General features: G+C 33.6%; 1 protein-coding gene across 2 annotated transcripts in view; it reads right to left on the reverse strand.

The window, feature by feature from the left end:
* Positions 1-12,282, reverse strand: part of LOC118205966 (serine palmitoyltransferase 2-like) — a 149,736-nt gene that overhangs the window by 7,589 nt on the left and 129,865 nt on the right. For both annotated transcript variants that reach the window (XM_035378248.2, XM_035378254.2), the window contains exons 9-10: positions 6,213-6,348; positions 3,588-3,717 (exon numbers count right to left, since the gene is read on the reverse strand). In XM_035378248.2, the coding sequence (XP_035234139.1) occupies positions 3,588-3,717; positions 6,213-6,348 (266 nt within the window). The remainder of the gene's footprint in view (positions 1-3,587; positions 3,718-6,212; positions 6,349-12,282) is intronic.

Raw genomic sequence — 12,282 nt, forward strand, 5'->3', positions numbered from 1 at the left:
TAATTATTCTTGGTACACTTTGTTTGATAATTTTGTTTACTTTTCCACTTAAAAAACTTAATAAAATTTACAATATATACATTGGATAACAACTGTACGTTTTATTTAATTATTACTCATGATCATCCCCAGTTCAACATGAGGCTAATCCGGTTCTTAAAAATCACAACGCAATGCTAAAAGTTAGGTTAGATTTTAGGTAAATTTAATTTGTGTGAGGTGTATTCTTAAAAGGCACCTTAACACTTGAAAACACAAATATTATTATAATAGAAGTTGTTTTCTCCACTGAAGATTGAGATTAGAATCTGCCCAATCTGGAATAAAATAAGGCCTTTTTTTGCAGACATTCTGCAGCTAAACGAAAGAAAGAAATCTATTTAATGATATTTTTTTACTAAATTGAGGTATTTTATATTTATTTCGCAGCATACATAAGGAAAAAAATATGTGTATTAAATTTTGTGATGTCATCATACTGCTAGAATTAATTTCAGGATTATGACAGAGAAAATTTCCTGAAATTTGGAAATATTATTTACTAATGATAAATAAATTTAGAGGGAAGAAGCAACGTTAAATGATATGAATAACATAAAAATAAAGATAATTACTTAAAAATTTAATTAGAATAATCAACGATATTTTAATGAATATAGTTATATTACATGGTTATCCTTTTACTGCAAAATGACAAGGTATGTATTACAACAACAAAAAAAAAAAAAAAAAAAAAAAGATTTTACGGTAAAATCCTAGTATACGATACGGCCTTCGCATGATTTTGAAAATTGTCGCCAAGAACAAAATGACCCGTTTACTGTTCATCATCATGTCGCCAAATCCCGCTGTATTATACATGGAGATTATTCTAACCAAAGAACGTCTATGTAAAAAGCGGAGGGAAAATTTGCCAAGGGATTTGGCAACGGAACCTGGCGGCCAGAATTTCCCTCTTCGCGATGTGTACAGGAAATTGAGAAACACGTGTTAAGAAGAAATGTTCTTAGACAAAAAAGAAAACTACGAAAATCCATTTTTAAATTATTGCGAAAAATCCAAGAAGAAACGTTTTATCAAAGAAAGTTCGCAATAATTTTAAAAACGGATTTTCGTAGATTCCCCCCCTCAAAATAACTAATCCATGAATTAAGTTACTTGCGCCAAAAAATATTTTCTTTTCCTTTAGAGTTTAAAGAAATTTTAAACGATATTCATTTTATGAACTCTTGATAACGTGACCTTCGAACTTCGACACCGGTTTCGAGCTTTGGCGACAGATATATCGCGCATGCACAGCTATTTCCCCGCTGTGATGGAACGGAGAAATGTCTGTTGCAGAGAGGTTTTCCTTCTTTACAATACATATTTTTTTATTCTAACCTTCTTGGTACCGTATACTAGGATTAAACCCATTTTGTTTTATATGAGAACAGGTACTTTCTTTAGTTCATGCACTGCACATGCGATTCACGAGGTTACTGGAAACCAAAAGTTGCGGGAAACTTGCTTTGCCTTTCTAAAAAGACAATCAGATTGGAGCTGCGAAAATTGCCTCTATACCAGCTGCCAAATGACACTCGCGTGATACACAATTCGCCAAAAAAGTGATCTCTTCCGACATCGGTGCAAAACTCGCCTTTTTTGGTGGGATCGTTGTATGAAATTCCCTGACTTTTCCCTGAATTTTTTTGGTCAATTTCCGAATTCCCTGACTTTTTCCGGTTTTCCAGGTAGCGTGGCAACCCTGAGTTGTTAGCTATGACATACGCATTTATTTAAATTTAGATTATTTTTTAATTGTTTTATAAATTAAACAAGAATTACAGAAAATATTTCTAAATACCAAAACATGAAAAGTAGTTTTCTTATATTTATGAATTGAAAGTACATACACTGCTGGCCATCCAAAATGCAACATGAAGAAGGACAAGACATATCGCAGCCAAATTTATTTAAGGGATTACACATAGTATTGATGTTAACTAATTTGAAATATAGCCTTCTTTGAAGAGAGGAAGATGAGAAAATCAGGAATGAGTGTTGCTTCCAAGTTTGTCAGTATTGGAAGAAAGACTTCTCTCAATACTGCGGGCATCGTTGTTGATGGGAAATGGCAGTCTATGTTGGTCCACATGTAGCTAAAGTCCATCTGGTGTACCCTCATGGGTGTGGCATGAAGAGCTAACTTTTTTCAGTCATGAGACCAGACAAGTTTGATTATTGTTAAATCTGGACAATGGACGGGCAAGGATAACAACACAGTACGGTGGGCTAAGAGCAAAGCTTGAACATTGTATGCAACATGTGGTCATGCGCACGACCTGAAAGTAAGGAAGGAGAACAGACTGCAAAATCTCAGCTATATAGTGCTGGCGGGTAAATGTATTGATAATGAGTGCTAGGAGGTGTGGGACTGGAATGCAATACCATGCAACAGCATAATACAGGGTACAGAACCAGTATGATGATGTATAAAGTCCCTTCAGTGTCTCCAACTCTAATCCAACCATTGTGGTACTGTAGGCAAAAGTGTTTCGTCTGATGGATGTCCATCTCTGTCGTTCAGAGCATCACTGTAAACGGAAACTCCTGAGGTTCAAAGTGAAAAGTAATCGAAGAAATTGACACCTAGTTGACAGTCCATTGTTCTGTAAACGACATCATTCTGTGTATGCAGACACCAGTTGTTTGTTACAGACAGCATTTGTTATGATAGGGTTGCAGCTGTGGCACTTTGCTCCATCAGGGTATTATATGCACCTCTTCCTGTAGAGTAGAGCGATGATGCGGTTACGCTGCCCCTCTCCATCAACTGTTTCCTACTGCATTCATCGATTCCACATTTGCACGACTTTTGTTTGGCTATATCCTATAGGATGATCAATTTTCTAGACGGATAATCTGCAATATCTGCATGTTCTGTCTCATTCTAACTCAGGAACATGCTCAAATGATGCTCATGTTTTCCTATGAGGCACACTGAAGCTGCACAAAAAATTTCATTAGAGAAAATTTCATGTAATTCAAAACTGTACTCTTTCCTTTCTTTATATATGGATTGTAAGGAGTGCTGCAATCACCTATGATGTGCGTGTACACCAAAATCACAATCATTTACCTATTCCATCGTGGCAGACACATGATGCAAGTTTCCTGCAGTTTGATTGCTTCTTTCATGTTGTTGCATTATGCATGGCCAGCAGTTTACTTAACGCGTAAACAAAAAACTACTGATCTCCCCCCCAAAAGATACGAATTATGACACTAAGAAATCTGTCTCGTTGAAAACCGTTTTAAAGAAAAAAAAATTTTTTTTTCACTTTTACTGACAATCAATTTTTCAGATCTATTTATTTCAGAATTAAAACAACTTTAACTGTTACACAGTTTTAAATAATTTACAGCAAGATAAAATAACATCGAAAAATAAAGAAGAAAATGCAGAATTATAAAACATTTAAAACAATAATACAGTAAAAGCTTAACTAAATGCTCAGGAAATGTCAAATTCTGGAGATATGAAAATTTCAGATAAGTGAACAATAAAATGGTAACAAATACAACATTCAAGAAAATTATCTTACTTTATCAAGCATTTCTTTGGTATGAGAAGCAGAAATACAGAAGCGTGCTCGGGAAGTCACTACAGTAGTGGCCGGATAACACACACCAACGGTGGCTACACCTTGCATTAGAAGCCCCTGAATGAATTCTCTACACAGAAAGAATTTTTTTTTTCCCAATGCATGAACTTTGATACATAAAACAGCAGTTTTTTAAATGCACAGAAATGAAAAAGAAAGGATATAAAATTGAGAAGAAAAAGATTCTTCTAACTCGTTTCTTATTCCTTGAACTAGTTATTGCATACGAAGTATGAAAAGTTTATACTTTGTAATACAAAGCAATCCTTGCCCACAACAAAATGCCTAAAAGTCTTCCTTAGTTACAAGTTTGTTAAGACCATTAATAAACTATCACACAAGTTACTTCATTCTAAATTATAAATAAATTATTTAATATCTGAAAAATATGTTTGAAAAATTTTTAAAAATGCATGATGATTTATGCATACAATAAAATCCAACTCAACTGGCTTTTATAATATGACAAATTTATAAATAAGACAAAATTTTAATTTGCAATGAGCCCTCTTTGTGTCTTTTATAATTTGGTTATTTTCCCTTTCTATTCTAAAAATAATAACATTAGAATAAATCTCGCTTTAAAATTATTAATCCATGCTATATTATTCTTACATAATGTTCATCACTTCAGCCAATATTATTAAAATTTACAAACTAAAATCTTTATATCAATCAATCTTGCTGAAATCATAAGTGAAAGCAACAGGCAAGCCCCCACTAAACAATTTGCCGACTAAACCAGTCCAAGCACTGTGAACAGTACCATCTAGCAGCGTACGATGACGTTTGCAGGCATGGGTTACTGTGCAATTCTAAAAAATTTTGATGATCAGTTACCAATAGTTAGGGGACATCCTGAAGATGGAAGAGAGTGGTGTTACACATAATATTTTACATGTTTAGTCTAATACAACACAACTATAAATTATCACTAATTGTTTTTAGTGTATGGACACCAGCATGCTTATGAGAGCAAATGTGAATGACCACATTCAACGAAACTCGTACACACAATAAAAAGGAACAGTTACATACAGTAACACCCCCTAAGTTATACACATAATACGTTCTGTAAAACTTTATGCAAGTTAAACACATATATTGCTTTTAGTGCAACTTTCCAAGAAACTGTATATACATGTGATGAAGCAGAAATTAGACGCAATATTGTAGGAGAAACACAGAAAGCATAGAAAGGAGCATCTTGGCACACTACTCTGTCTATTTCAAAATGCTTATATTTTTTATAGCTGAGCAGTAAGAAGACAGCAGCAAGCAACAGTTCAGCTAGGCCAAAGTGGATAAAGCAAGAGACTTGTGGTCAGGATGAAATCTTATTTCAGAATCAGTTTCAGTTCCTAATGTACTTGAGTGAATAATTACTAACACTGTAAAATTATCATTGGCTGCTTTAGTTCCATTTACATCAGCAGCATTATGTAAGAGTCATATGACATGGATTAGTCTCTAAAGGACTTAGCGAAGAAAAAGATTACTATTTTCAAGATAGAAAGGAGAAAGACCAAATTAAAACTAAGCATTATGGGTTATTGGTAATTTATATTAGAACTTATATTTACATATTTTTATCTTACACATGTTCTGCTTCATTACATACATATATATTATTTAAGCAGTATTATTTTATAAATTAACTTTGTGAATACTCCTTGAATGCAAGAAATAAAAAGTCAGAAAAGGGGTATTAATTTAGAAGTCGAACAACAGTCAGGAAAGGAAGTTTGTAATTTATAAGTTTTCGTTTTAATGTATCATTATTGATAAATTTTTTAATTATTTTATTATTTATTTATTATTTTTATTATTATTTTAATACTTTTTTATTTGTTTTATTATTATTATTCCAAAGGGGCTTTGTCCCTGAAAGACTATTGTTTTTGTTTTTCGATTTTGCATCAAAACAATATAAACACTGTATCACTATTCAAACTGTTGTCACCAAAGATTATCGCCCTGTATCATATTTGAAGAAATTAAATAATGAAGAATCTGCATAAATGTATGTATGTTTCTTGCATTCTGATAAAGCAACGGTACTAAAACCATCAAATTTTGAATGACGTAATCCTACTGCGAATATGGGGATCTGAAATCCTAAATTTGAAATCTGTTTTATTATCGATTTCCTTATTTTATAAAACTAATGAATTTTTGATTTCAAATCGAGAAATGGCAGAGTTGTACAGAAAATTTTTTTTTTATCTACAGCGTGTGAGACTGCATATTGGAAATTCTAAAGATGTGCTCAATTTAAAATTATTTTGCGATATTGCTCTTGAACCAAATTTTATGGTTTAAGTGCGAGGAACATGATATTTAATTAATAAAGGTAACATACAAAATATTAAATAAACGCCCCTATGGACATAATTTAACATCTGAAACCTTTCAGATTTTTTTTTAATAATTATTATTTTTTTATTATTGATACGTTTTGATGAGGATTACTGTAGTTTCACAAGATTGATAAGATTCACACAATATTCACATACAGTTTCATCATTACAGATATAAAATGTAAAAATAAATTAGCATCCTTACGTTACTTTGGATGGAAAAAACAGCATAAGAGGCACCACTGGGGAGTCTTCATTTCCATATATAATAAAACCTTTTTGTTTCAATTTTCTGCGGAAATAATGAGTATTTCTTTCTAGGTGCTTGACTCTGTTTATGCCTACAGAATGCAATTTAATCTATTTAATCATTTCAAACTCAGTGAAATATGATAGGATAAGTTAAAAAGTTATGATTATGTTATAATTATGTTTTATAAAATATTATAATTTTTATATATTTTTTATTATTATGTTTTATAAAAGATATGATTACAAATAGTTTTGATTATAAATGCAGTACAGTGCCTGAAATTTGGACATCTAATATTCGGAATGATCTAATATCCAACCAAGCCAGTACAAAGCCTGGAGATCCCAACTCGTCACGACTTTGGCGATTACGGATATGAGATTTTTCTAGAAGTTTAAATCTAGTATAATGATATATACATATTAAAAGGTTAGCCTAAAAGACTGATTATTATTATTTTTATTTTACTGCAAAATGATAAATAAGATATTTAAGAAAGAAGAAAAGATTTAAAAAAATTTTTTATACAAAAATGGGGGGGGGGGGAAATTTACTTTTGTTTAACATGCACTGCAGACAAAGAATGTTTATGTATACATATGTCCATATATATTGTTTGCTGCAGATGAACATGCAAATTTCTGGATTCTCATGGCTACTGGAAACCAAAGATGCTCGAAACTTGCTTTGTGTTTCTAAAAGACATTCTGATTGGCACTGAGAAAACTGGTTCTCGCCAGCTGTCCGAATGATGCTCGCGCAATATGATTCACCAAGAAAGTGATTGCTTCCAACGTTGGCACGAAAATCGCTTATTGGGGAATTGCAGCATGAAGTTCCCTAAATGTTTTGGTCAATTTTCTTAATTCCTTGACTTTTTACGGTTTTCCAGGTAGCAAGGCAACCCTGCTTTCTGATTAGCTGAATGCAAGATAGGCAGATTTATACAGTATTTAGCTTTTCATAAATCAAATATTGTGAAAGGTAAAAATATGTAAATTTATTACTTTCATGACATATTTTTAGGAAAATAATAATACTGTCTTTTTCAGCAAGATAACATAGATGAGGGAAGGCCATCTCAACAAAGAAGTGACGATTAGTGACTGCTTATGATGAATAAAACAGTTAATGCCTGACTATCCGGTATTCAACTAACCAAAAAAACTCATACCGAGCTATTTCAGAATTTTAGAAAAAAATTTCATAAATGAGACATTTGTATTGCAGTTATACAGCTAGTAATACTGTTAACACATATACATTGTTGCCAAACAGTGATTTAATGCCAGTAATAGATAAGCATGATATAACATCGAAATCATTAGAAGTTTATTTAGGTTTCACACAAATGTGATTAATTCTTGATAAGCAAGTTTAATTTTTGTAAAGAAGGATATACGTTCCTTTTTCCCCTCGCATTATGAGAAATGATTAATGTTTGGGACTGGAAAAAGTGTAAAGCAAGAAAATTAATTTGACTGACAACAACTGAAAAATCTTTTAAGAAAATTACAATTTTCAATGGCATGGATGGTTGTGCTTATGCCATTACTGGGCAAAGTGCTGAAAATGGTGCTGTCACATTCTTGCCACTAGGTGGCGAGCATCTCTTCCTTTACTTTTGCTGTAATTAAGTTCCGAGAGGCAGTCGAGATTGGAACCGCTTTGAGGAGCGTAAAGACTCAGAGTTAAAAATGTACTGTCTTAAAATAATTATCACTTACCTTGTAAATAGTGTATATTAGCGTTTTCTTTGAATAAATAATTAAAAGACAAGATGGCCTGCTAATTGTAATAGAAACTCTTACTGGAAAACGTGATTATTAGAAGCCTGGCGTCGAGAACACTGAAGATGCAGCAGGTAAGGAATTTTACATTAATTTTATTGTAAATAGAAGAACCTGATGCAACATTTCTATGGCGCCCGAACAGGGATGCCAGGTTTTTTGAAAAGTTCTAATAAAGTGAATTCAAAAGCTGAATATTAAAATTGAAGATTTTAATACTTGTTCTTGAAGTATTCAGCAAAAGAATAATTTTTGTTTTCTAAGTAAGAGTTAAATATTTGTTTTTCATGAGACGTATATTTTTTTTTTGTAAATGTTTGAATCTAAGAAAGATAATGGCTGAAGTAGATAAATTAAAAAAGAAAAGAAGTATCTTAAGAACTGCCGTTACAAAACTATTTAAGAAAATCGAAAGTGAATTAAATAAATCTGAATGTAGTATTAATGAGCTCGAAGAATTGTTAGAACAGCTTAATGCTAAAACCGAAACGCTATCTAATGCCGATGTGGAAGTTGAATCAATTCTGAGTGTAGATGAATTCGAAATTACAGAACAATATCGCGAGAAGATAACGTTATGGAAATTCAGGCTTAAGAAATGGATTAAGGAACTTAATCATGACTTAAATGCACCGAACACACAGCAAAATATAAAAGATACACCTAATGTTAAATTACCAAAACTTTCGATTCCCGTATTTTATGGGAACAGTAGTCAATGGCTTACTTTTTGGAATAGTTCTGAGTCCTCAATACATAATAACGAATCATTGAACAAAGTAGACAAATTTAATTACCTGAAAGCATATTTAGGAGGAACAGCTGCTAGCTGCGTTCAAGGACTTCCGTTATCGCCAAAGCATTATGATTCAGCAATTCAAATCTTACACGACCGTTTTGGAAGGAGAGACATTCTTATTAATGCGCACATGAATAATTTGCTGAATATTGAATCATTAAAAAATGCAAATGACATAAAAACATTTCGTAACTTGTATGATAAAGTACAAACGCAGATTAGATGTCTCGAAGCGTTAGATGTTGTATCGGAATCTTACAGCGCTTTGCTGTGTCCGATGATTTTGAAATTATTGCCTTCAGAATTAACCTTTGAATTTCATAGAACACAAAATGTTGGCACCGATTATAACATAAAAGATTTAATGTCATTTTTACACGCAGAACTTTCATCCCGTGAACGCACAAGGTCAACGGTTTCGCAACAGCAAAAAGTATCCGATCGGCGACAGTCTTCTTCCCCCCCTGCAACGAATAGCGCATATGGTCTCTCAAATAGACATAATAAACCAAAGATTCCGACCGCTACAGATTTGTTTACAAAATCCGAATGCAGAGAGGAAAATATGAACTGCGTCTTCTGTAATCAATTTCACAAGACTTATGACTGTAGTTTCGTTTCCGGCTTATAATTACAAGAAAAAAGGGACATTTTAAAAAGAAAATGTGCTTGCTATAAATGCCTAAAATTACACCATTTGGCTCAAAACTGCAGAACAAAAATAACTTGTTCTATTTGTAAAAAACAACATGCAACTATTATGTGTAATAAACAAAATCCTTCTGTCGAGGTTTCGGAAATTAAAAAAGACGAACAGATAGAAAATAAAGTACTTTCAAATCAAGCAGGATGTTCAGAAGTATATTTGCAAACTTTAGTTGTTCGCATATATGGAAGAGCGAATAACCAATTTGTTCGAGCGATAATTGACACCGGAAGTCAAAACTCATACATAAGCAGGTATGCAGCAGAAAGGTTACAATTAAGAAGCTTAGGTGAACAAAGTGTAACCCACGGACTTTTCGGTGGCATAGAAGTTTCGGAAAAACATAAACATTATAGAATAAAATTGGGTAGCGTAGATAAACGGTATAATTGCGAAATCAATGTATTGGATGAAAGAAAAATATGTTCTTCGGTCCCTAAAATAAAAAATATACACTGGATTAGGGAACTTAGAAGAAGAGGAATTTACGTCAGTGATGTTTTTGAAAATGGAAATTGCAGATTATTTCAAGAGAACCCCCAAGAGATTCATTTGTTGTTAGGGGCAGATGTTGCTGCAAATTTATTTACAGGTAAAATCGAAGTTCTTCCTTGGGGAAGATTAGTTGCTGTAAGTACAAGACTTGGGTGGACAGTCATGGGGAAAGCGAACACTGACAATTATGAAATAGAAAATTCCTTTTCCACGCTTTCGTTATCTTTACATATTTCTGATGCCACGTTGTCAGAACTGTGGAGGCTTGATGTTATCGGAATAACAGATCCAGTTACAAAAAAGGCTAGAGAGGAAAGGGATTTGCAAGCAAAATTGCAATTCGAAAATTCTGTATCTCTAAACGAAGAAGGGCGTTATGAAGTCGCACTTCCGTGGGCGGAGAATCATGTACCACTCTCCACCCACAAGGATTTAGCGTTGAAACGTCTACAATCTACCACCCAGAAACTTTTATCTCAAAATTTATTTTCTTCATACAATGCAGTTTTTAATGACTGGTGTAACTTAGGAGTGATCGAAGAAGTTAAAGAAAATATTGCGGTTGACTATGGACATTATTTACCGCATAGACCGGTGATCAAAGAAAATAGCTCAACACCAATTCGACCGGTGTTTGATGCGTCTGCGAGGAAACAATCGTCTCCTTCTCTAAATCAGTGTTTGGAGTGTGGACCAAATTTGATAGAACTAATTCCATCTCTTTTGTTGAGATTTCGGGAAGGCAAGTTTGCTACTATAGCAGACATTGAAAAGGCTTTCTTACAGATCAGTGTAAGGCCTCAAGATAGAGACTGGCTTCGGTTTTTCTGGTGGAATGATGTGGAAGAAAGGAAAACGAAAATATTTCGTCATACTAGGGTAGTATTTGGGGTTAAGAGTAGTCCTTTCCTTTTGGCAGCTGTTATAGAATTCCATCTACAAAAGTACATGAAAAATTCTTCATATGATACGGAGATAATAGCTAAACTCTTGCGTAGCTTCTACGTAGATAACGTTGTTGCCAGTTTTGACAAAGAATCCGAGATGATTCAGTTCATCGAAAAATCTCGAGAAATAATGAATGAAGGAAAGTTTAATCTTCGAGGTTGGTTACATAACGGAGATAACTTGAAACAGGAAACTATTTCACCCGTATTGGGTCTGTTATTGAACTCTCAGAAAGATAATTTAACTTTGAATCTGAATTGGCTAGAAGATTTTGAAATGGGTATAATAACGAAGAGAACAATTCTCGCTGTAGCACACAAAATATTTGATCCTATTGGTATTGTGAGTCCTGTTCTCTTGTATCCTAAAGTATTGTTGCAGAACCTATGGAAAACAGGAATTTCTTGGGATACTGAAGTCGACGAGAGTACAAAACAAAATTTTGTGAATTGGTATAAAAGCCTTTTTCTCTTAAAAGAAATATCCCTCCTACGTTGGATACATTCCAGCAAGGACAATAGGAAGTTCTGCAGCATTCACACATTCTGTGATGCCAGTAGTAATGCGTATGCTGCTGCAGTTTTCTTGAGAACTGTGACGAATTCTGGAGTTGAAGTTCATCTGTTGGCATCGAAATCTAGGGTAGCTCCCTAGATTTCGTGAAATCTATTACGATCTCTCGTCTGGAATTGATAGCTGTCACGATAGGTGCCAGACTATGCTCTTCTGTTTTAAATGGTTTACAATGGCAAAATGTGGAAACGCATTTTTGGACGGATTCTACAACAGTTTTGACATGGATTCAAAGGGAAGAGATTGTCTGGGCTGTCTTTGTGGAAAACATAGTCAGGGAGATTAGGAAATTGACGGATCCAAAAACGTGGAAACATATTGCTGGAACAAAAAATCCAGCTGACCTCCCATCAAGAGGTTGCACCGCTAAACAACTTTTAGCAGTTAGATGGTGGGAGGGCCCCGACTGGCTGAAGAAAAATCAGGAAGAATGGCCTATACAAAGAGAAATACCGGACATGGAAATAGTGAATTCAGAAAAAAGGAAATCAGTCATTTCTGCACTAAATACGCAAAGGGTAGAACATTTTTTTGAGAAATATTCATCTTACCATAAAATGTTAAGAATAACTGCTTGGATATGCAGATTTATCAACAACTGCAGAAGACCAGATTCTAAACAATCAGGAGAACTCACGGTCCCTGAAATAGAAACTGTAGAAAAGAAAATATGCAAGATAATACAAATAGAAGCATTTGGCAAAGAACTTA

The sequence above is a fragment of the Stegodyphus dumicola genome, chromosome 11 (genome assembly GCF_044657685.1).
Source record: "Stegodyphus dumicola isolate Sdum_Otavi_A_Nest chromosome 11, ASM4465768v1".
In the NCBI taxonomy this organism is placed as follows: Eukaryota; Metazoa; Arthropoda; class Arachnida; order Araneae; family Eresidae; genus Stegodyphus; species Stegodyphus dumicola.